Source organism: Vitis riparia, chromosome 10, assembly GCF_004353265.1.
Source record: "Vitis riparia cultivar Riparia Gloire de Montpellier isolate 1030 chromosome 10, EGFV_Vit.rip_1.0, whole genome shotgun sequence".
Classification (NCBI taxonomy): Eukaryota; Viridiplantae; Streptophyta; class Magnoliopsida; order Vitales; family Vitaceae; genus Vitis; species Vitis riparia.
Genome location: NC_048440.1, coordinates 17,057,395 through 17,082,235, shown reverse-complemented (window position 1 = coordinate 17,082,235; position 24,841 = coordinate 17,057,395). Strand labels below are relative to the sequence as shown.

Here is a 24,841-nt window from a genome sequence, read left to right as displayed (position 1 = left end):
AAAAAAAAAAGAAGCTAAAAATGTATTGTTTGTAATGATAAAAGCATCAGTTAAAACAGTAGAGCTCAAAGGAAACTAAGTGGAGAGAAAAGATGGAATCTAAAATGCCTATTAAAAAATTGAATTTAATAATGAAAATATCCTCCTGCTCCATCCAATGGCAAGCCACTGGGAGAGTAAAAAATTGATGGAGGACCTAGGCTTCAGAACAAGGAAGCTCTGGTATCTTCTCTGTGAGAAGGAAGATTGAATAATTGTGGTATCAAAAGGAAGACAAAAAAATCCAGAAAATGATTAACATAAAAAGTTTGAGTGTCCAGCTTTGGCCCAAGTTTGGAAGCTTAGACAAATTAGGATTCATACTTGCCCTATGAATTGTCAGTATATTTGTGACTTGAAAACCATGATCTGCAATCCCTGAACAACTTGTTCAAGATGTTGAGAAATCCTTTACATGTTTTTAACTGAATATCTATACTTGGAAGAATAACTTTTTGTTTTTTTGTGCGGAAATTTTTTGTTCTGGTGACTTGTCAGTGTCATAATGGTAGATGAGGCTCATGAAAGGTCCCTGTCAACGGACATCTTATTAGGTCTCCTGAAAAAGGTATTCTTTTGCTTAATGAAAATCAATCTCTGATAATTTTAAGAAAGAAACAATTTGGTTCTTTGTTATGCGGTTTATTCTTTCTCCCGCAACTATTTATTGGGATTCCAGATCCAACGGCGTCGACCTGAGCTGCGTCTGATAATCTCATCAGCTACAATTGAAGCAAAATCAATGTCCACTTTCTTCCAGACCAGGTTTTTCTTCTTTGTTTGGTTACTGTTGTTGTATTGTATCTAGCATACCATTTTACTGTGGAGTTTTGGTGTTGCTGCTATGGGTTCCTCTATATTTCCTAAATTATTTCACTTTCTCCCTTTAGATATTGCTATTTATTATTTATATTAGTAAACTCTGTTTCCTGTGGTACCCATTTGAGGCGTTATCCTCTGTTGCATATATAAATATTGTATTACTTGAAGTACCTTTCTGTGTTTAACAACAGCGCTCCTTAAGTGCTCAACTTTATATCTTGATATTTTATTTATTTGTACACTCACCCTGTCCATGGGAACTTATGATCATGTGGGTTTTGTCTGAATTAGGAAGGCGAGGCTAAAAATGCATGATTCACTGGCAGAATCTGTGTAAGAGAATACATACATTGAGAGTGTTGGCTAATCGCCGTTAATATATACATACAAAATTCTTCGAAGCAGTTACCAAGCAAACAAATCAAAAAATTGGAAATGTTATACTTTGATTTGGTGCCATCAAAGTAAAGTTTTTACATAAAAAATGGATTGGAAATGGTGGGATCTAGTGGACAAAGAACAATAGAAGATATAGGAAGAACAGCAGGAGAAACATTGTCTAGTCTGATTTCTGATTCTGGTATTAAGCAGAAGGATGAGTAGGGGCTTTTTCCACGACTGGGCTGCTTCATTGTGTTAAACTCTGGCTTGGTTTCAAAAAGATCTTGTGCATGGCTTTTGGGGCATTTTCAGATTTGGAGAGTTGTGCCATGTGTAATGTCCCTCTCTGGTTGGAGGTTCCTGTCTTTTTCATGTTAGTGGTTGACAAATAAGTGAGGGAAAAGATCATAACCAAATGCAAGTTCCATTTCTGGGTTCTCAGAGGGGTAATGGCTAAAAATAAGTGAATAGAAGAAGCATGGGAACATATGCTAAATTGTTAATCCATTTGGAGAGTAGGTATGATCTTCATTACAAAGGAATCCCCACAGCTGGGTGTTTGACTGCTTAGAAGACTACATGATCTATTCAAGTAGCAATTCTTGGGACATGGGAGTGGAGAGGGGAATCCTGAAGCTGTATTGTTGGGGATCATTCTGATCAAGTCATGTTAGAGCTGCTATTAGATGGTGGTGATGGATTTTTTTCCCACCAAACTAATTTGCTCATTTCTTATCATCTTGCCATATGAATCAATTGGACGTTTGGTTAGTTGAAAAGTTGAACATTGTTGACTATTTCCAGAAGTTTCTCCAGTTCAATATGAACTCATAATTTTTGTAACTTTGTAATTAGCAGAAAGCGTCGAGGTCTGGAAGGTGAGGAGTCAGGACCAAGGACAGATCCTGCCATTCTATCGGTTGAGGTATGTGTTACCTGGAATATTTGATACTCTCTCTCTAAGTTGGCCACTTATTTTCTTTTTAGTTATTTTATCTTAATTTTTTTTAATCTTAATTTTCCTTTTCTGAGGTTATAATTTCATCATGGATATGGCAAAATTGAGGTATTGGACATCTGCTTATGATTCAGGGTAGAGGATTTAATGTGCAAATTCATCATATTGAGGAGCCTGTCCCAGACTATCTTCAAGCTGCTGTTTCAACTGTTTTGTCAATTCATGAACAGGTATCATAAGGTTACAAACCTGAAGCAACGCTAAACCAGAGAAATCTATAATGTTTTGTTTTGTTTTGTTTTTTTTTAAATATCGTAAAGAAGATCCTTATATTAGTTTATTGAGAAGGAAGGATGATTTTTCAATTTGCAATATAGCTTTATAGCGAAGTTAAAGTTGAAGAAAATGCAGGAACTCTTGATGTTAATAAGACTAATGTGTTATTCCCTTTCCCCCCAAAAAAAAGAACTAATATTTTATTTTTCTTTTCGGTTGGGTTTCTTCTTTGGACCTCTTTCACAGGGAATAGCAACATCAGGTGATATAAGAATTGGAAGTGAGTTGTTTTCTGCTTGTTACTCTAGAGAGTAGAAATAACAAAATAAATCCCTATTCTATAATGGCAACAAGTCTCTTAACTTCCAACTGAAGTTAAATTTTGATAATAATGTGTTAACACCAAGTAAATGGACTTGTGCAGGACTACCATTATATGCAGATTATTATGTAGATATGGAACTTCTGAAAAACACATTCCAACTGTTAAGTAAGAGAGTTGTAGCTTCATATTCAGAGACCATTTTTTGTCATTTACAGTGTAATCATTGCTTATCAGAAAAAGAAGAAAAAAAACTGTCATATTTACTTTCCATAAATTCACCTCTGAACTCTGAAGTCGCCGATACAGTGTCACAGTGGCAATTTTGTAACTTCATCCAAAGACTTCCAACTCAAGATTTGAATCTTTTTCCAGTTTAGTGAAGGCTTATCAGAATAAATTTCAGATTGGTTATTTAATCTTTTATCATGTCTTGACCATGTGTATGATGCTAGCTTACTGATGAGCATCAGTTAACAAAGGTTATAATCGCACTTCAGGAGTCCTAATGAAAACTTTGTTGTATCTAATTTAGTGAATTAAGGAGGATACTGGCAAGAGTAAGTTTTCTAGTCCAAATTGAGATGGAATGAGTCCAAGAGCAGCAATTTTTAGGTTATTCATCCTTCTCTTGGGGAGATAGGGAGCCTTTCCCGACAAGTATGGTGTGGAGCATATGGGCACCAACGAAGGTTGGTTTCTTTGCTTGTGAAGCGCCTTGAGGTAGAAGTCTAACTCTTGACTAGCTCAAAAGGAAAGGGTGAACTTTGTCGAATAGTTGTTATTTATGCAAAGGTAAGGAGGGAATGACAGATCACTTACTTCTGCATTGTTCCAAAGTAAGTATGTTATGATAGCGGATTTTTTCTCTTCAGAGTGGTTGGGTGATGTGCTCTTCAGTTAGATGAAACCTTTTGGGTTGATATAACTCTTTCATGGGGAAGAAACAAAAAAAAGCTTGGAAGGCCACTCCCTTGCGCTTGTTTTAGACTCTTTGGAAGGAAAGGACTATAAGGTCTTTTAATGATTTTGAGCAGTCCAACCAAGCAATCAAATCCAATTTTATGTATACTGTTGTGAATTGGGCTAGCGAGTACATAAAGAACCACATTGTGACTATGATAGATTTTGTGGATTGGCTAAGTTTAAAGTAAGGAGAGGAGGCTTTATTTATTTTTATTGTTTTTGCATTCTTGCCTACATTGGGTGTTTAATGTATGCTTAGTGTGTACCATGTTGCGCCTCCTCTTAGGTGCTTTTAATATATTTTCTTATTTGCCTATGAAAAAAGGAGATTAAGTTTTCTAGTTCCGGTACCTTTTCATTCTAATGATATCTGCATTCTTTTGCATTACTGTTATATGTTTGTTTTATTTTACATTCTTATCATTTCCTCAAGTTCTTGGGCTTTTTCTTGTTTCCCAACCCTTTTTGGTTTTAGCACTTTGCTACCCATATTATGCATTATGATGAATAGTAGTTCTTCTTGAAAATAATATCAAACTGAATGGGGAGAGAGAAGAAAGTTAGAAGACAAGGAGAATGATGATATACAAGTATATTTTCCAATGATAAGAATGTACAGGAAAAGAGACGACAAAATAGGATCATGAGTCAATTATAATTACAACTATTAATTGTAGGATTATAATACTCTTAACACCCTCTCATAAACTCATGATGTAACGATCTGAAGCATCAAGAGTTGTCAAGAAGGAACTAGAAGTGTATGATGGTTTGGGACTTCCTGAAGAAATCTTAAATGCTTAAAGAAGAGGCAAATGCCAGTGAAAATGGTCCCAAACTTGAAATGGTGTTGAGCAAAGCGACAATCAAATTTATGTGCTTGGTATGGTCATGGAAAACAGAGTTGTGAGCTATATGAACACCGCTTTTATTACTGCAGTGCATGGGAGTAGGAGCAGAAAGTGAAATCCTAAATCTAGGTTAACTCCCAGAAAGTGAAATCATAAATCTGCAAGTATGCATTGTAGCTAAACTAGTGCAGTTGTAGTGGTGGCTATAACTAGATACTCGGCTTTGGCTGTGGACCAGACAACAATTTTTTGTTTTTTTCTTTTCTAAGAAATAAGTGAGTTTCCAAGAAAACATAGAACCCAGTAGTGGACTTGCGGTTTATAGCATCTCTTGCCCAATCAATATTAAAAAAATGTGTATAAGTGAAAAGCAGAGGAGAACAACATTCTCTGATGTAAAGTTCCCTGAAGGTATCACAAAATACAAAGCCCTATAATCCAATTAACAATAGTATGCGAAGAGACAAATTGACTGACAATGTGGATTGCATAGGCAATCCTAGGTCAAGTAAAAATAAAATACACTAAAACTACCTACAAGAACCCGATATAAAGGAGGGCCAGCTAAAGGAGCACCATCTCTGGAAGAATAATGCATATCAAGTTCTAGAGGAGTCTCAACTGTTCAAAAATTAGTCTACTTGGTCTTTTGAATAACATCAGCTGCATATTTGGATTGGGAAATAGGATAGCCCTGTGGAGAATAAGTTACTTAAATCTCTAAAAAATAGCAAAGGGGTCCAAGATCCTTCATCTCAAATTGCTTTTGTAACTGGGATGCCGAACTTAATCAAGTGGACACCAATAGACTTCTCCATGGAATTATTTGTCCAAGTGATAATCTTGGAATTGTTTACCTACCAAGTGGGAAACAATACTGCACGATCATTTGTCTTAGCAGTTGTATATTTCTTTGTAGGCTCAGAGACATAGCTTCACATATTCTCATCCATGAGAAAATTCTTCATTAAATATGGCCAATAGACAGTTAGCACTGGTTAGCTTCATGGTAATAGCTTGAAGGGAATATGAATTTTTACTTACCGTAGACTTCAGTTTTTTGTAGTGGTAAAAAATTTGGTATTTCTAGCATAGAATCTTAACTTAACATTTGACATTCATTTTGCATTTGTTTCTTAGGAACCTATGGGCGATATTCTGGTATTTCTCACAGGTGAAAATGATATAGATGCTGCTGTCCAGTTGCTTAATGAAGAAGCTCAAAATAATGGGAAGCACTCTTCAGGTACTTCTGATTTTTAATTTACAGCTTGGTTAATTAGTTGTCTACCTATTTTCATCCAAATATTCTACAGTTTTGCCTCCATTATAAGCCCCCTTAATCAATATTTGGTTATCTTTATTTGTGTATCTCACTTGTATACCTGTATTGGTAGTTTTTTCTTGTTTTGCTGTTTGTTTCTCTGAAGCAATGTTTTTAAAGGCAAATCACAAGGCTGGGTGTTTTACTTCTTATGAATGAGGTGTAACCTTTTTGTTTTTTGATAGGTAAAAGAAAAGAGTATATATAAAAAGGAGGCGCCAAATGAGCGTCCCGAAAGTATACATTGGTTGCCGAAAGGTAGAACCAAGAGTAAAGAGGAGCTATAAGAAACAACACCCACCCTCATCGAGAATCTAACCAATCAATAAAGTTTGATTAAAGACAAAAGACCATCATCTATAAACACCTTAGTCCACGACCACAAATTAGAAACAAAATTTTTTTTCAGCCTTTGGTTTCAAAGCTCCTGATATTTAGAAGCAATTTTGTTCTTTTGCTTCTGAATGAGAGCCCCGCCATCCTAAAGAAAATCCTTTTGAGTCTACTTTAACCTCAATCTGATTGATCTTGGCATGCAAATTAAAGATATAAAGTATATAGACATACTAGAAAGAGTGCTTCAAATTAGAGTAATTCTTCCTCCTTTTGGGATTTATTGTTGTGACCAATCTTTTATGTAACCTCTCTTCTACTCCATCCCAATCCGCTATAAATTTAAACAGGGCAACCAAAGGAAAACCCAAGTAAGAGGAAGGGGAAGGGAGTACACTCAACTTAGAACCAAACTCTAGAGCTAAGTCATCTAAGTTTTCCACCCTCCCCACTGATATTAACTCACTTTTATCCAAATCATAGTTTTAAAAAGCGCTTAAAGCATGTCTAGGCTCAAGGTGCAACCACTCCCTAGTTATAGTGCCTCGTTTGCCAAGATATGCATCTTATTGAAGAGGAGCACCTCAATTTCATTACTTTTTTATTGAATGGTTCTTTTAAATGTTTGGAATCTTAAATTTTTTATTGATTGGATTAGATTTTGAATCATATTTATAAAATTAATATGCATCTCCAGTTGCATTTCACTTCATGCAGGTGCGTGCCTTATAGTGCGTCTTGTGCCCTAAGTTGCAGGAGACTGTTGCGCCTTAGGTGCGCCTTGCACCTTTTAAAACCATGATCCAAATTGATTTGCAACCTTGATAGGGCTTCAAACCACACAAACAACCAACTTAAATAAGTCACTTGATCCTATGAAGCCTCATTGAAAACGAGAGCATCATTGGCAAACAGCAAATGAAAGATTTAAACCCTTGCACTGCCCTCGTCCCTGCCCCTCACCCGAAAAATAACCTCCAATCACAACCCTCTTGAGAAGGAAACTAAGAGCGTCCATAGCAATCACAAATAAATAGGGCAAGAGATGATCCCCTTGCCTCGAGCCCCTAAAGCTTTGAAAAAAAACCACAAGGTGCTATTGATAAGGACAGAGAACCTTCCTGTGGATATGTATTACTTTATCCAACCAATCTTCTTCTTCCCAAAACCCATCTTTTGTACAACTGAAAGCAAGAAGTTCCAATTTACATGATCATAAGCTTTCTCGATGTCAAGCTTACAAAGAACACTACGTTCTTTACTTTTCAACATCGAGTTGATGACCTTGTTAGCAATCAACGCCGCATCTAGAATCTATCTACCTTTCACAAAAGCATTTTAGGATTTGGAAACCTCCACCTTCTTTAGTTTATTGGCCAACAACTTTTAAGGTTCACCCACCAAACTGATAGGCCTAAAATCTCTAAGATCTTTTGCTCTTTTTTTTTTGGGATTTAAAACCAGAAAAGTAGTATTCAAACTCAAATTGCCCTTCTTATGGAAGTCCTTAAAAAAACCTATCACCTCTTCCTTTACAAAATCCCAACTAAATTGCCAGAACGCTATAGAGAAGCCATTCGGACCTAGCTCTTTGTCCTTGCTAAGGTCCGCAAAGGGTAAAAAAAACCTCTTCCTCTAAAAACAACTCTTTCAACATTGAAGCATTATGAGCTCCTAAAACATTAAAAGACAAGTCGTTAATACTAGGTCTCCAATCCCTTGAATTAGACAAAAGATTCTGAAAGGCCTGAACCACCCCATCCTTTATTTCATTCTCCTCTAAAAACTAGGTTCCATTAATTTTAATTTTGCCCAAAAAGTTCCTCCTTCTGTGGGTGTTAGCCATCTTATGGAAAAAGCTAGTGTTTTTGTTGCCCTCCTTCATCCACACTTCCTTTGATTTCTGCCTTTAGGAAATTTCCTCTATAAGGACCCATTTTTTTTAAAATCCTCCCTTTCTTCCTTATTGGCTTCCACTTCCTCTAAAGTCAGGGTGCTAACCCTCTCCATAAAATCCTAAAAAGCTTCTTGGTTTAGGGTTGTATCCTTTCTGCCATCAGCTTTGCCAAACACTTCTTTGTTCCAATTTTTTTCAATTTTGCTACCCAAATGAAAATGAAGGAACCACTAAAATTAAACCCCAACCACCAGCTTTTCAGTAACTCTTTTGTTTGTTTGTTTTTTCTTTTTGGTTTGTTTTAATTTGGAAAATAATATAAATTGCCTACAAACAGTAGAAGAAAATAAAAAAAGAGAAATTACAACACGATTTTCTTTAGTTAGGATTTGGGAAAGGGAAAAGAGACCACCATGTTGGTTGGGAGCATGTGTGAAAGCCAAAAAGAGAGGGAGGTTTAGGGTTAGGTAAGATTTGTTGGAGGAATAGATCCCTAGGTAAGTGGTTGTGGAGGTTTGCTAGGGAGAGCAAGGCTTCATGGCATAGGGTCATATTGAGCATGTATGGGTCACATTCCAATGGTTGTGCATACCAGACCACTGTGGTCATACACCACCGATTTTGCTGGTATCAAGAATGCTTGAGTGATTCAATACAGCTATTTTCCTGGTGCAAATCGATTCTATGAGTGAAAGGTTGAAATGCTTGTCTTTCAGTATAAATTTTTGTTTGTTTAATTAGTTTTTCTGATTATCTCTTATTATTGAGCCTTTGCATCCAGGATTGGTTGTTTTGCCTTTGTACTCTGGACTGTCACGTGCAGATCAGGTTGGTGATTATCATGTGGAATCTAGGTTTAATTAATTAAATGGTATGGAGATTCCATATACATATATTGATTTTTTGGGCTGGATAAAGATCTTTATGCTTTCTTTCTTTCTAGGACCTTATATTTTCTCCAACTCCTAGAGGAAAGAGGAAAGTGGTGATATCAACAAATATTGCAGAGACATCATTGACTTTGGAGGTATCAACTTTGCCTTATAGAGCATTACTTAAAGTCATAATTGTTAATATCAGGTGATGAGGCAGTGTTAACATCTCTCCATATCCTTCTCTTTGTGCAGGGCATTGTCTATGTTGTTGATAGTGGGTTCTCAAAACAGCGATTTTATAATCCGGTATCTTTCATTTCGTTTTTTGGGTATGCACAGTGTGTAATGGAATGGTTTGTTACCACACCAGTATAGAATCTTCAACTTCCTTGTCCTACATAATCAGATATTGTGATATGTGATCTTGCCCCTAGTTTTTCATGATTTTAGATTATGCTTCTTCCCCAGTGGTGCCTAGGCACTGCTTCTGCCAATTTTCTTAGGCATCTATATTGATATATGATCTTTTGGTACTTGATGTTTTTGACTCCTCATTGTTACCAGACTCACCGATGAAATTTCAGATGATTAATTTTCATTGCATATGAACTGACGGATAATTATGAATATTTTAATATTCTGATGATTTCTTTTCTGTTTTATTGAATGTTCAATGATGGCCTAAGATCATGTTTGTGCTTTCTTTTTCTAGTTGTTATTCCATTAAATGCTTAGATCATACTAGAGTTTGCTCCTTTTCAGATTTTTTTTTTTTAATTATCATTTGCCCATCAGAAGCAAATTTGTTGCATATGCTAGAAAGATGGTACAAAAATAATTAGTCTCATGTTTCTTTTCCCTGTTGGGTTTCAATAAGAGGTTAAATTTTTTTATGAATGATTTATTTTTTCTCATTGGAGATTTGTGTTTGTGTTTGTATGCTAGTTTTCTTTCTTTTAGTTATTTTATTTTTTTAATATTGCTGTCCACTTTGTTATAGATATCAGATATTGAAAATTTGGTTGTGGCACCGATATCCAAGGCATCTGCTAGACAAAGGGCTGGTAGAGCTGGAAGAGTGCGACCAGGGAAGTGTTACAGGTGTCTAACTTTCTATGTGCAATTATTTCACATAAACAACAGTTATCATTTCCTTTTAAGTTGTGTGAACTGATTACTGGTGTTATAATTTTTTTGATGTGATTGAATGTTCTTGTTTAGTGTCTATATGGGTACATTTCCTATTTTCTATTTTAAATTTAGAAAACAGTAATAACTCTTTTATAAGGTATAAGAACTCTTAAAAACTTACTTTGAAAAAGTAATGGTTTTAAAACATGTTTTAAAAAATTGAGGTATAAAATTTTTTTTATTACTTCAAATTTCAAAATTTTTGAAAGTAATTTTTAAAGACACGAGGTAAATTTATTCCTTTTATACAATATGTTCTGTTTTTTATATGGAAGTTTTTAATAAAAACAAAAATTAGCAATTGTATCCAAGTGGACACTTAATAGACTAAATTCTTTTTTTTGCTATATAGAAATGAACCTAGAATCTCTCTCATCCTCAACACAATCCATTGCCACATGAGTCGGGCAGTTAGTTGTTCTAATGCTGAACCTGATTGTGATTTTATAATTGTTAAGAGAACCTGTCAGGTGGTCCCACATCCCATTTGTTTATTGCTCTATTGTACTGAGAAATTAGGTCACAAGGATCCCTTAGCTATTATGATGGGGACCAAGACCATCTTCAAGTTTATATAAGAGTAGACTTAAGGATGAGAAATTAGAATTCCAAATCTTATTCAAATCAGGAGTCAATTCTTATGACTTCAGCTTTCCTAGTTCATAAGTATTTCATTAGCTAGCATATAAGAGTAGATGTAGGGGATAGAAAAAAAATAGAATTTCAATTCTTATCAAAATCTGGAGTCCAATTCTTACAACTTTAGCTTTCCTAGTTCAGCAAGTATTTCTTAAGCTAGCATTTTACTTAAGGCTTCTTGAATTGCTGATAAATTGAGCTTATTTTAGCAATTGAAGACAATAGTCAACATTATTCACTATTATTCAGAGAATTTGCAGCTTTTCTTTCTCTTCGTACTTGCTTTTAAGTCCCTCGTTACCAACATTTTTCTCTTCTCTCAAAAGGAAAAGAAAAAGGGAAAAAAGCAAAAATAATTCCAGTGTCCTACATCATAATTAACATCTTGTAATTGTTTGGAAAATATTGTTCAGCCACCTATCTGTGTTTTGAATTTATGCATCTAAACATCTAAGCTGCCTCTTGCTACCTGGATTATGAAGGGAATTAGATGAGAATAGGTAAAAGCAAAAAGAAGAAGAACAAGAACAAGAAATTTTCAGAACCAAAGTTACCAGCAAAATTTCAAAACAGAATATCTTTTGAAACTTTAGGAACCTTAAGTTTCTCTTGACGGTCATTTTAGACCCTTAGAAAATTGAGATGTCATGACTCATGAAAGTTCTACTTGAAAAAGGAATAAAATTCTGAATCATGATCATTATGTTCTCTAAGCAACAACATGGAATCTGATATTTGATATGTTGAGTCATCCTATGCAAATCCATCTACACTGTAGATAAGATTCATAGATTTATTGCTTTCCTTGATTAATTTACTGAAAGCAAGGCACAGAAAGCTTATGTTGCCCATTCCCTGATTCTGTTCAAATTTTAATGGTTTAGTAATGGATTTGAGAAATATTTAAAAAGGCTTTAGACTGAACTAGAAGAAACCCCTTGGGTGTTGGTACTTGGTTGTTCTTCAAATAACCCATGAAAGCATTATTTTTGTTGATCTATTTCATGGAACTAGGGCATTTGATGCAAAACAACTTATGCTCCATCACATAGGAAATGAACTCTTTTTGGCTTTAAAACCAACCTCCAAGTGGAAATAGCAGATATATGAAGATAACATTATGGAAGTGAATAATATAGAGGTAGTGAGAGTTTCTTCGAAGGACATTGCTTTTGAGTTGCGGGTGCTAATAAAACTATGAAAAAAGATGTATTGAGTGATCATAAGAGTAGTCCATAACTCTTGGATAGCCTTGTCTGTTTTGCAAAACTCATATTTGTTTGTGCTGTGTATTATTTTCCTCGTGGGACATTTGATGATGTCATAAAGAAAATTTGTTCTTTTCTTTATTTTGTTCTTGATCATTTTGTTTTGTATTTTCCAAATTTTTATAGGTTGCTATTTTTAGTTGTAGAGAGGACAAGCTAGTGGTTTACTTTTTATCTAGTATAGTTTGTTGTATCTTTGAAATTTATCAAATTCTGTACCCTGTGAATATTCAATAATGCATGCTCTTATGGCATTTGTTGATGGCTGAAAACAGGCTATACACAGAAGAGTATTTTGTCAATGAGATGTCAGCTCATGCTATTCCAGAGATGCAGAGATCGAACCTTGTTTCCTGTGTGATTCAGGTATGCATTTCTGTTGCCATTTTGTTGCAATAGGATGTTAGCATAGCAATAGCTTTGTTACTATCTAAATACACGACATGTAATTGTTGGTTCTGATTATTGTGTTTTTGATTTCACAGTTGAAGGCTTTAGGCATAGATAATATACTAGGCTTTGATTGGCCGGCGTCTCCATCACCTGAAGCAATGATTAGAGCACTTGAAGTGCTCTATTCACTAGGAGTTCTTGATGATGATGCCAAACTTACTTCACCTCTTGGGTTTCAAGTTGCAGAGATTCCGCTAGTATGTTGCCATTTTTGCAATTTCCTTGTAGTTCATGTATGGGCATTATTGAATTGTTTATATTCCCTATATTACTAGCTACTCTTGGCATGCCCCAAGACCCACCCTTAAGGGCCCGGAGACCCAAAGTGCAAATGATTTAAACAAGTTTCTTATAACTAGAAAGTTACCCGTCACTAAATACTTGTTCAGAGTAAGTAAAAGCTATATTATATTCCTAAAAAATTCAACTTAAAAAAAAATTAACACGTCAAACACTTTTACCATTATCCAAGCAACTTCAAACTCAAAACAATCTAAATAGTCATCAATCTCTAACATTTAAACAATGTGCCAAAATAAAAGTCTAAACCTAAAAATCCTAACAAATAATGATTTCCATCCTAACCATCACTCCTCATCCGAATTGAGAGCATCTGAAAAATATTCGACAAAAGGAAATGAGCTCACAACCAAATAAGAAATATTGATACAATTTCATAGATAAAAAATTTTGAATTATGAATGCAAATAGTAGATGCAATTTAATAATCATTTTCATAAAAAGGCTTGAACTTTGAACATAGTAAAACATTCAACATTTTCAATCAATATTATTTATGTTAATAACAATTTCATATCAAATCAAAATTAGATTATTTCAAAATATTTTTATTATGGTTATCAAATAACAAATGATGTTTGATTATGTGAGACTTTACAAATGGGTGGTTAGCCTCAAATATTGTTCCTTTTTAAGGTGGACGGAACCAAACTTTGCTAGAACTAATAACCTTTAACCAAACCCTTAGAAGTTGGGGTTCACTGCAATTGCATTCCTTACTAAAGAAATGTAAAGGTGGACAATAATCCCTTGTTAACTAGCCAAACAAACCAAAATCAAACAATTGTGTTTATTTTATTTGAACTTACATAAAACATAATATCTTCATATTTATTTCTGTTATAAACAATCACATATGATCCAAGATATTTTTCGTGCAAAAATGTATTTGATCCATGTCGAGGAACAAAAATAACATTTTATATGATTCAGAATAACATACAAAAAAAGAAACATTTTCTTTTTCAAAATTTGTATTAATTTCCTTTACATCGAAAAAACACTCAAAATCCTAAAAAAATTTAATCTTGAAGAACTTAATCCTCACTTAATATAACATAAAACAAATAACTATTACCATTGACTATTTATCTAAAATTATAATAGTAAAATTTTAATAATATTAATATTCCTAATTCCAACATTAATTTAAAACTCTTACTCTTAAATCCAATATGAAAAAATCAATTTTTTTTTCATTTTTTTTATTAGTTTAAATTAAAACTCTTAAAAAGAACCTTGTCCTTTTATTTATTTGAACTAAACTAGTTTTTATTATAATTTTATTTTTCTAATTTAAACTTAAACCATCAGGTATCATAATCCCACTTCAACACCTGTGTTGTAACCTTTATATATATATATATATATATATATATATATATATCATCTCTCCATACAACAACCATCTTGTCTGCTTTGTTGTTTCCTACAATACCACAATACCACCATAGCATAATACTTTATCTCCATTGTAACCTTTCTCTCATTATTATTATTATTATTATTATTATTGTTATAATTATTATTATATTTTGTTCCTCCAATCTCTTACAATCTAAGCATTATCTCTTATTTTACCTTTGTTTTTTCCCAATACATATAGTCATTTATCACATGCACGCACTGCAACTTCTTTCACTCTTTCTTCCCTTAATCTTACTCTTTTTTCTTACAACCAAGTTACACAAATTGGATGTGCTTGTTTTCTTCACAATTTATTTAATTCTTACACTCTAACATCTATTTGGAGGTAGTGAATGTGGGTGTATGCATTAAATTTTTATTTGCTCAATGTTCTTATATATATACATGTCATCAATTCAAGCAGCTTTCCTAGTAGTTATGTTCTGTGTACAACATGTTTATGTTTAAACATAGTCCTCCTTGGGCACTTTAACAAAGGTTTAGGAAACCATTCTTTCCAACTTGTATGCAAAACCAAAACTTCTTTGTGACCCTTTTTTCAGCCATGAAAGAAGTACATTGATCTTTCTAGGACGCATGAGATCTAGTATTCTTCCACCTGTTATCACTGGTCTACCAATATTATTGTTCAAGTGATTTTGTTCTTGCTTTTTTTACTTTTTATATTTTACTTTGTTTTTGGGAAGCAGATTTATTAGACCTTTTTTAATTTTAATTTTAAATTTTAGATTTTACTACTTTTTCATAGATAAAGTAGCAAAGCTGAATGTCTCAGTTTTGATTATTGAAGATTATAATTTTTTATAGGATCCAATGATCTCAAAAACGATATTATCTTCAAACCAACTTGGGTGTTCTGAGGAGATCATCACCATTGCTGCCATTCTTTCTGTTCAGGTGAGTGTGTGTGTGTGTGTGTATTTATATATTAAAATCTATTTTTTGGTTTACCGTTTTCAGTTCTTGGCTTGTTTCTTTTGTATTATATGGTAGAAAGTATTTCCAATCATCAGTGGTAGTAGTTTATGATGGAATGGACCTTGCAAACTATTTTTATTATGATTACATTGAAACATTTTAAAAAATTGAATCACTGGGAAGTTCCTATTTTTTGTTCAATTTTACAAGTTACAGCAAAAGGCAATTCTCCTAGCTGAGTAGTTTACATGATGTTCTTTTGGCAGTCTATCTGGGTTTCTGCTCGAGGAGCACAAAGGGAGCTGGATGAAGCCAAGATGAGATTTGCTGCTGCTGAGGTTATTTATTTCATTCTGAATTTAATTATTGATTTATTACAAGGTTTATGTTTATAGTGTATTTTTGTAACTTCTGCCCTTTGATTATACCATAGTAAATTCAGCACACTGTACTTGAGTTTGTATTTTGTGAATCAGAATATGATATGTTATATCAATGTTAGCTTGGATAGATGCATCCAAATAGAAACAGCCTGAAGTTGAGGCAATATTTCATATCTATGTATGATTTTCATTTTGATAATGTGAAAACCCACTAGCCCTGGTTCACAGGACCAGGGAAAACCACAGATACAACCATTCTCCCCCTAGAAATATAGTGGATAAACTTGGGACTCGAACCTGTCCCAGTTTGCATGGCCAAGGAAAACCGCAGATGCACAAACCTTCCCCTTAGAACCATGTAAAGGTAAGCCGGTGGCTTGAACCTGAGACTTACCATTTAGTGGTGAATGCATCTATCAGTGTGGAATGTCAAGGTCAGGATGATCTTGTGTTCAATTCTTTACTACTGTGGACACTTATCTGAGAAAAAAAAAAATCTTTACTTCTGTAGATCTTGCAAGGAAGTGAAAAAGATTGGTCAACTTTAGAATGAGAATATTCTTTGAACCTGAGCTCTTTGCATTGCTTTATATTATTACATGTTTTAATCAATCTTGTAGCATTATGTTTAATCTTAAAAGGACAGATTTTTCCATGAAGTAGTTATGCTTCACAAAGGACCGAGTTTAACCTGAATTTGAAGTTCCAAATTCTTATTTGCATTCCTGTGAACTTCTACTTTCATCAGTTTAGATGAATTAGTTAGACTTATGGACTACTGACAGTGTATCCTTAAGGTTTAGGACATTTCTCTTTGAGTAAGATGCTTTAACATTTACTTGAAACTTCCTATTTAACTTTACCATCCTCATATTTTTCTGATGACAAAATTCTCTTTGTTGCATTCACAGTATGGCAATTTTTTCATACAGATAAGATGGGTCAGAAATCTGCATAGCAAGTATTTTCATTCAAAAAGGTTTTGGCTGGGCCATTTCTTAGGTCCCATCAATCTGTATTTGCATCAGTTTTACTTTAGACATCTTTTACATCTCTAGTTCCCTTGAAGTTGTGATTTATAGTATGGAAGCCTATCAAAACTAACTGCTCAATGGAGCAGCATTTTGTGCAAGAAATGTCCTTGTCCAAATGGCAAGAGTGAATGAGGTGATGATTGTTCAAGGTGGACAAGTAGAGAGATAAGAAAATGTAGGGTAAAAGTGCAATGTAAAACTTGGTAGCAATTCGACATGTGATAAGGAAGCACAAATTGAGTTGTCTTGTCACACCTGGATCTATGATTACCCAGTGGAGCAAGGTTGGTGAGTTGAAGTTCGTAGAGTGAGGAAAGTTAGGAACAAGAGATACTGGATAGAACTAGTGATCATGCTTAATTAGAGATATTGCATAGGAACCACTTGGCAATCTCAAATAATTAGAAGGGAGTTGTTTTTTGAAGAGACAAGATGATGTATGAGGGATCGATGAAAGGTTTTGAAGATGTTGAGAAGGAATCCAAGCCTCATTTGGTGGAGTGAGGAGCAAAATTCCATTTTGGCATGGGGAATGTCCCTTGAGCATGTGGTCTCTGACTTTGTGAAGTATAGCCTTATGGAAAAATGTGTGAGCCCTCCACTGGAAGGGTGAGATATGCACTAGAATCTGAGTCTTTATTTGGGAGGTCACTTGGGAGAAAATCCTAACAATGGATCAGCTGAGGAAAAGTGGATGGTTAACCATGACATTGACCTTTTTATTTTTCAGCTTAATAGGCAAGAAAAATATTACTAACAGCAGGCATTGACCAGTCAAATTCTGATTCACTGTGGTTGGTTTTCTAGTTTGGAGTGTCTTGGATGGTACCCTGTTTGTTTAAGATTTGTTGCTAGGATAGCATGGTGGTTTTGTGGACAGGAATCACAAGGAAGCATGGAATTTATCTCCTCTTTGTTTCTATTGAATAATTTGGGAGGGAAGAAATATAAGAGTTTTTGAAGGGGTACAGCAACTGAAGCAATGATGATAGTTTTTTCCCTTAAGAGGCTGCTTCTATGGGATGGTGACTAGGAGGAAACTAATGGATTTTGTAGATAGCTTGGCCTTGAGTTAGTCCAGGTTTTTACTTTCTTTAAAAATTTTAGGGTCTATTTGGTAACTGATCGAAAACAATTCTAAAAAATAGTTTTTTACAACAGTTTTGAAAAACTATTATATGATTTTTGTAGAATAAAAGTTTGTTTGGAAACCTAAACAACTCTTAACCTATTTTTAATATTTTTAAATATGTTTTAAAAATAATTTTTATAACTAGTGTTTTATTTTAGTTATTGTACATGTTTGTATAATTATTTTTTAAAATAGTCCTAAAAAAACAAGTGAAAATAACTGAAAATAACTAAAAGATGTTATTTGAAAACATCATATTTTATGTTTTTAAGAATAGAAAATAGAAAATAGTTTTTAATTGTCAAATATGTTTTGTGTTTTTTGTTCTAGAGAATAGAAAACTATTCTAAAAAACAATTTCCAAACAGACCCTTATTTTCTCTTTTTAATTTTGTTTTGTTTGTGGTATGCTTTGTCTACTATGGGTGTATTGGGCTGCACCCCCTTTCTTTATTACATGCCTTGTTAATGAAATTTTATTCGCCAATTAAACAAAAATGATGCTTTAATGAGAATCTTTTCCTTGTGCGAGCTGAGATGGTGAGTTGTTTTGGTGAAGGCAGTGTAGTGTCTATTGTACCATCAGTGGTCACCTTTTATACTCTCTAATGAATAGGATATTTCCAATTCATCATTATTGTATGGGTGTTGGGTATGATACATGTCTTGGTGTCAAATCCTTTGGATCCCAAAATCCTAGGATACAAGAATTTAGTTAAAAAAAGATCTTAACTATGAGTGTAGGTACTTGGATATTGCATTAATGAAAAATAATTAACACTAAACATAAGTACAGTAAAACAAGTATAAGTTATTTAGTGTTTATTACAATTTATTTTGTACTATTATATGATATAATTAAAAAAAAAAAAAAAGAGTGAATAGTTGTATTCAATGTGATATAAGGATAACTACAAAAAAAAAGAAAAAAAAAAAGAAAGATAAAGAAGTCAGTAGCTAAAATAGCTGTATCTGATGTAGTATAAGCCTATCCAACTTGGATTTAACATTCCTACTTGTGGTGTTTCGTATCAACATGGGTATTTTGGCTAAAATTGATGTGTTCATGTATCACACGAGTGAAGAGTCATTTCTTGAGTATGCCTTTTTCTTTTTTCTTATTTGTTTTTTCTATGTCATTTTTCTCCTTATGGGGCAGGAGTTGGTGGTTGCCTGGCTCAAAACAACTTTTTTCTCTACTACCTTTTTATTTTTTATTTTTTATTTGGTGTTGCACCACTATAAATCATCCTTTCCTCAAGCGAAGTATTTGCCCTAGTTCTATTACTCCAAATGCCTTTCACTGGCTTATGGTGAACCAACTAAACTGAAGGGTTGTCCAATTGATCAATAGCCATGTTATGTGCATTGCTTTTGAGAACTGGGACCTTTCTAGAAGGCTAACTGTCCTACTTTCCTCCTGTGAGATTATATATATGCTTTTGGTTTGGCTGTCTTTTGTTTTTTCAGCACCTTCACTAAGTGCTTGCTAGCTGTTTTACTAAAGTTCTTGGTGGTACCGATTCTATGTAATTTCTTTTTACTGCTTTGTTGTTTTCTCTGAAAGGAAATGAATGCCCAAATTTTTTACCATTGAATGTGGAGGAAAGTTGTTGAGGGCATGTGATTTTCTAGTTTTTCCTCTTCCAACCTTTGGTTTTCTCAGAAGGAAAATTTGAATAACAACCGAGCAGTGTTATTTTCTCCTAATGGATGTTTCTTTTCCATCTTTCTTGTTTCTAGCCAGTTTCTATGACACTTCTGTTTCTTTTTTGAATCTATTTGTTTATTTATCTATTTTTGGCACAAGTTGTTGAGTTTTATGCTTACTCAGATTTTATGAACTATGCAGGGTGACCATGTGACCTACCTAAGTGTATACAAAGGATTTATTCAATCGGGTAAATCTTCACAGTGGTGCTATAAGAACTTTATAAACTACCATGCAATGGTGAGTATCCGTGTTTTAAATGCCTTGAACAATTTAAGAAATGAGTACTTTTATTTGTAATGCTATGCACAAAACGTTTCCTTCAGGTTTAAATGGTTTTAGGATATTATTTATCTTATATATTTCTTAGATGTGTCATTTAAGTTATTATTGGTAACAATTCTTCTGCAGAAAAAAGTGATTGAAATTAGAGAACAACTCAGAAGAATAGCACAACGATTGGGCATAGTCTTAAAATCTTGTGAAAGAGATATGGAGGTAATGTGAGGCAACATTTTTTCTCCTTTACTCAGGGAGAGAGTTGGTTAATATTATTCTTCCTGCTTCTGCTGAAAATATTCATGTGTACTCTCTTTCATTGGTCATTTCTTTATTGAGCCTGGCCTTTTACATGTACATCGAGATGGAATAGATGCTTTGCTAATTGCTAATACTTTTCGGTTTTCCCCTTTTCAAGTTAACTGAAACATTTGGAAACATATATTATTTCTGACAGTAAAGTAATGGTATGAAATTCTTTCATAGAAGAGTTTGATATATTATATTTGTCTTCTTTGTTTGTCATCCACCGTGAATAAAGATTTACATGATAGAATGAAAGAAAAGAGAGCAGAGACAGAGAAAATTTTGTTTTCTTGCAATTCAATGCATTACTGTGGCTGCCACACAGTTCTATGCAGGAACAGTAATAAGAGCTGCCATGAAGTGGCCCATCAGTGAAAAAGAACTAGTTGGATATTCACATTGAACTTCTTTAGAACTGATGGTCAGCAAAACAAAAACATCTTTTAGTTGTTTGACCTTGACTTCACTGGATGTCTTTTTATTTTCATGTATCCTGTTACTTGATCTTCTTCCAGAGACTCAATAATCACAGGTTTGTTCCATCTAAATGTGACCTTGGAAGCTAATGTTCTTAATTTATGGTTGAGTCTTCCTGAACAAGCTGGTTGGAGTTTCTGAGAGCACATTGAATTTGAAGAAAACTTCCCTCATATCTTAGCCTCATGCCATGGAGGAGGAGGAATAGAGTAAAAAATAGCTAAGAAGTCTTCACTTGCTAAGGCACATCCAATGTAGAATGATGGCTTTTGTAGGCCTTGCATTAACTTTTTGTTTATGTTAAGTATTCATCCACAAACCCTGAAAGCTATTCTATCTAAATAATTGAGGCATGTTTGAGTTCTTTTATCTTCTTATGTATTTACTGGTAATTGTGTTGAGAATGCAGTTTCCTGTGCTTGATTAGAAAAGTTCTTCATGTTTTTTCTTTTCCCTTTTGAATTTTCCCTATTTTATTTCATAATCTATCATCAAAGTTGTATCTAGTTCCCTATTTTATTTCATTTGTCTATCCTCAAAGTTGTATCTGATTCAATAATACTTCTTTTGTCATCATGGAAATTGGAATGCTCGTAAAGCATTAGATATCAATTAGGTTATACCTAGTAAACGGTTCTATCATTACTTGCTGCACTTTATAACAAGTTTGGACCTGTGATTTTTCACAGATCCATGAAACTAACTGGTCAATAAGATATAGCCACAAATTGACTAGTAAATTGAGAAATATGCATGTGCTAGTGCAGGTCTGGACCAATGCAATAAAACTGCATCATTTTTCTGAGGCTTTTCCTCATTTCCAACACTCACCTCTTTCAATTTATAATATCGCCTTTTGTAACATCAAAAACTTTGTTTTGTTAATCACTGTGTACTGGGATTGTTAAAAATTTTCTGCTATTCAATTCTTTCAGGTGGTAAGGAAGGCAGTCACTGCTGGGTTTTTTGCTAATGCTTGCTGCTTAGAAGTGAGTAATTCCTAAAAATTCAAATGTATCATATTCTCTTTTCAAGGGTATAAGCATTTCATAGATTTCCAATTGGTCTTTGGAGAACCTTCAGTAAACAAAACCACGAGTGTCATTTTCTGAGAAAATCTTCATTAAGTTAATCTTGTGTTAAATTTGTATTGTTCATCTTGTTGAAAGGCACACAGTCAAGGTGGAATGTACAAGACCATTAGAAGTGCCCAAGAAGTTTATATTCATCCATCATCAGTATTATTCAGGTTAGTACAGAGATTTGACTTGATTTTGAAAATTTGGCATTATGTAATTCTTCTATGATTATAGAACTTCAAGGCAGCTAGTGGATATATGTTTATTCATGAGATTCAGGATAATGTATAAATCCTGACTTACTAGTTTACAGCAATAGAGAAGAAGTTAAAGTGCCTATCAGGACATGCACTTCACCTTTCATGCAAATCGTTTTCTTGTTTGAGTGCTACTAGCAAATTTGTTGAAATGCTAATTTCTTTGATTTTCATTCCCTTTGACCTGGTCACTTTGCAGAGTTAATCCAAAGTGGATTATATACAATTCTCTTGTCTCAACTGATCGACAATACATGCGCAATGTCATTTCCATAGACCCTTCTTGGCTTATGGAGGCTGCTCCACATTTTTACCGGCAACAACGCAATCCTATTGCTTCTTGACTGCACTGTATAATGGTATTTTCTTTTCAAATGAAACAGAGGAGGCAGGCAATCAGAGGAACCATGGAAAACCCTTGTACATGTTTAAGCTGTTATTTTGAGAAATGCATGCTAAAGGGTGGTAACTGCTCGCATTTTTCACTGATATAGGATATCAAGAGCCCAAAGTTTATTGGGCAATAAATTTTGGTATTAAAAATTCTTTCTTTCTATCATTTTTTCCCCAATATAAATATTTCTAATGTATCTTGGTGTAACTTTTTCTTGTGTATTTGAAGTTACAAAAAAATACAAATTCAAGGAATGGTAATCTGATTGGGAGGGCAAACACCAAATGCAAATTGGAGTGGCCTGACCTTGAGTTCAGAGGATCTGTTTGTATTCATAATTCAGAATATATCAGCTAAAAATTATTACACTACACTCAAATCAGGCTTATTGTTCATCTGTGTTCATTTTCTTATTCCAATTTTTCGCAAGTCATTTCTCACTTGATGATTTGACTCTTGGTTAGCCTTTTCATGTGTCAGAGAAATATGATTTTGTCATTTGTTCATGTGTTTTTCTTTGTTGAAGGTCTGGCTTTGAGGAGACCGTTTCCTTCTTTCTTCTTCTTCTTTTTTCCTTTCTTCGGAACCTAGGCGTTATTGTCTTTCACTTTAGGATTATCAGCACGTGAAAGTCGCAAATTAAATTCTATTGGATGGTCTCTAAGTATAATGGAGTTGCATTCTCATTAACAATCTAGTCATGCAGGATTTTCTTACTGACTCTTGGGCTGGAAATCATGTTAATACTATGTCCTTCAATCAATTCAGTCTGTGTTCTTGGTTCTTAGTACAGTAACTGAAAGGTTTCAGAAAAAGAGCATTTGGCAAAAAGAATGGGCCTAGTGTCAACTTCTTGGCCATTGGGGTAATTGTTGTTGTTTGACCCCAGAACCAGGTGGTTACAAACTTCTACTTCCCCCTCACCTTACAATTGAATCTAAAACAACATATATAATAATTAATCTAAGGGAGAAGATTCAACCCACCAATTCTCCCCGATGAATAAATAAGAATAGGTCATGCTTTCTTGCAAGCAAGCCAAGGGGTTAGGCCATTTAAAGGGCAAACCATCTTTGTCAGACAGCACGGAGTCAAATCTCGATTTTCCCATATTGACGAGTCATATCCGCCAGCCTTAGAACCGTCATAGAGCTTATTTAGCAACCACCATGAGAAAATGCATGCTCAAAGGATTGTGGTCTCTTCACCAAAAAAAAATTGCAGATGAGGCAGCCGGTGAAATGTGGTTTCCGGGAAAGCAGGCAGAGGAAATCATTTGGTTATTATGTTCTTTTATTGTTGAATCTTGACAGATAGAACTGGCTTTCATTGGTGTTGTTAAACAATAATTGGCTAAGTTTTTAGAGTTTATTATATTCGATGTCTTCGGGTTTATATTAAATGATGAGTGATGAATGATAAAAATGTAAGCACAACCCAGTCGTGATTGACAAAATAAAAGTCCTCCAAAAATAAATCTCACATTAAAAAAAAAAAAAAGGTCAATGATTGGGTATGGAAGCCTTATGTCACTACATTCCATGTTTGTTTACTATAAACCGATCATTCCCTGTTATCATTCCAATAAGTGGTATTGGTTGTTGAGATGTCCAAGTTCGTTTCTCCTATTTTCCTTTAACCCATCAAAGAAATCAATGTGATCTTACTTTCAGGATCAGTAGTCATGCTTCTAACTCTAATTTGGGGTTCTTGTGTCGTGTTTGGCAGCCATAAGTTCCCAGTTTCTTCAAACTCATCAAATTTGGAAAGTAATAGACCATCTACTTTAACTGGGTTTTTCCTTCTCCCTTGCCTCCATGATATGCTTAGGACATTCGGATTCAACAAAGTCATCCTCTGTGTGTATTGATCTTCAATCAACATAAATGCATGAGAAAAGATCTAACTTTGTGAGAAAAATAATGCATTGATTCTATAAATAAAGCTTAAAGATATTAAATCCTAGCTGGATATTAGACGTTGAACCAGGGCAATTAAATCAGCCAGAACAGAGACTGAAAAGGTCAGTTTCAGTCTTGGGTTCGGTTTTCATTTGAAAGTTTGATAAAATTTTCATCCTTGATCTTCATTTTAATTTCTAAACAACTAGCTACCAACATTTAAAGACAGACTTGCAAACGTGAGTTGTGAATCTCGTGATGACATTGATAAATACCTTCATCATTCATTATACCTGAGCTGTAATATCAATGGTGTTTTACACCCATGGCATGTCTCGGCTGAAGTTTTGGTTGTTCTAATTATCTGCAGAGTGATGGGTCTCATTACTACTTCTGCACCAAATTCCAATTTTGGACAAGCAAATCACATACTGAGAAGGGTAAAAACCATCATGATTTGATGACACCGAAGTTCGAAACTTCAACTCCAAAGTTTCCCTCAACATTCTTGAATCGATTACTCTCCAGCATAAAAAATCAAAACCAGATGGACCAATCACAGAAACCGTCAAATGAGTATACTTTTTGCCATGGAAGTACCAAATTAAGGGTCTAGAAGTCTCGGCACGAGTCAGTCCCACAAAACC

At 34.2% G+C, this 24,841-nt stretch overlaps 1 protein-coding gene across 2 annotated transcripts in view; it reads left to right on the top strand.

Annotated features, from left to right (window-relative positions):
• LOC117923637 (probable pre-mRNA-splicing factor ATP-dependent RNA helicase DEAH9) overlaps positions 1 to 22,672 on the top strand; it is a 32,617-nt gene extending 9,945 nt beyond the window's left edge. Inside the window, exons 6-23 of one of the 2 annotated variants that reach the window (XM_034842027.1) lie at positions 538 to 607; positions 719 to 804; positions 2,101 to 2,167; positions 2,335 to 2,430; positions 5,756 to 5,861; positions 8,951 to 8,997; positions 9,113 to 9,196; positions 9,297 to 9,350; positions 10,045 to 10,145; positions 12,418 to 12,508; positions 12,628 to 12,792; positions 15,131 to 15,220; positions 15,508 to 15,579; positions 19,643 to 19,741; positions 19,913 to 19,999; positions 21,499 to 21,552; positions 21,733 to 21,812; positions 22,099 to 22,672. In XM_034842027.1, coding sequence (XP_034697918.1) covers positions 538 to 607; positions 719 to 804; positions 2,101 to 2,167; positions 2,335 to 2,430; positions 5,756 to 5,861; positions 8,951 to 8,997; positions 9,113 to 9,196; positions 9,297 to 9,350; positions 10,045 to 10,145; positions 12,418 to 12,508; positions 12,628 to 12,792; positions 15,131 to 15,220; positions 15,508 to 15,579; positions 19,643 to 19,741; positions 19,913 to 19,999; positions 21,499 to 21,552; positions 21,733 to 21,812; positions 22,099 to 22,243 — 1,594 coding nt within the window. In that variant the 3' untranslated portion in view covers positions 22,244 to 22,672. Of the gene's footprint in view, positions 1 to 537; positions 608 to 718; positions 805 to 2,097; positions 2,168 to 2,334; positions 2,431 to 5,755; positions 5,862 to 8,950; positions 8,998 to 9,112; positions 9,197 to 9,296; positions 9,351 to 10,044; positions 10,146 to 12,417; positions 12,509 to 12,627; positions 12,793 to 15,130; positions 15,221 to 15,507; positions 15,580 to 19,642; positions 19,742 to 19,912; positions 20,000 to 21,498; positions 21,553 to 21,732; positions 21,813 to 22,098 lie in introns of both variants that reach the window. The other variant, XM_034842026.1, reaches the window with a different exon arrangement.
• The last annotated feature ends 2,169 nt before the right edge of the window (positions 22,673 to 24,841 follow it).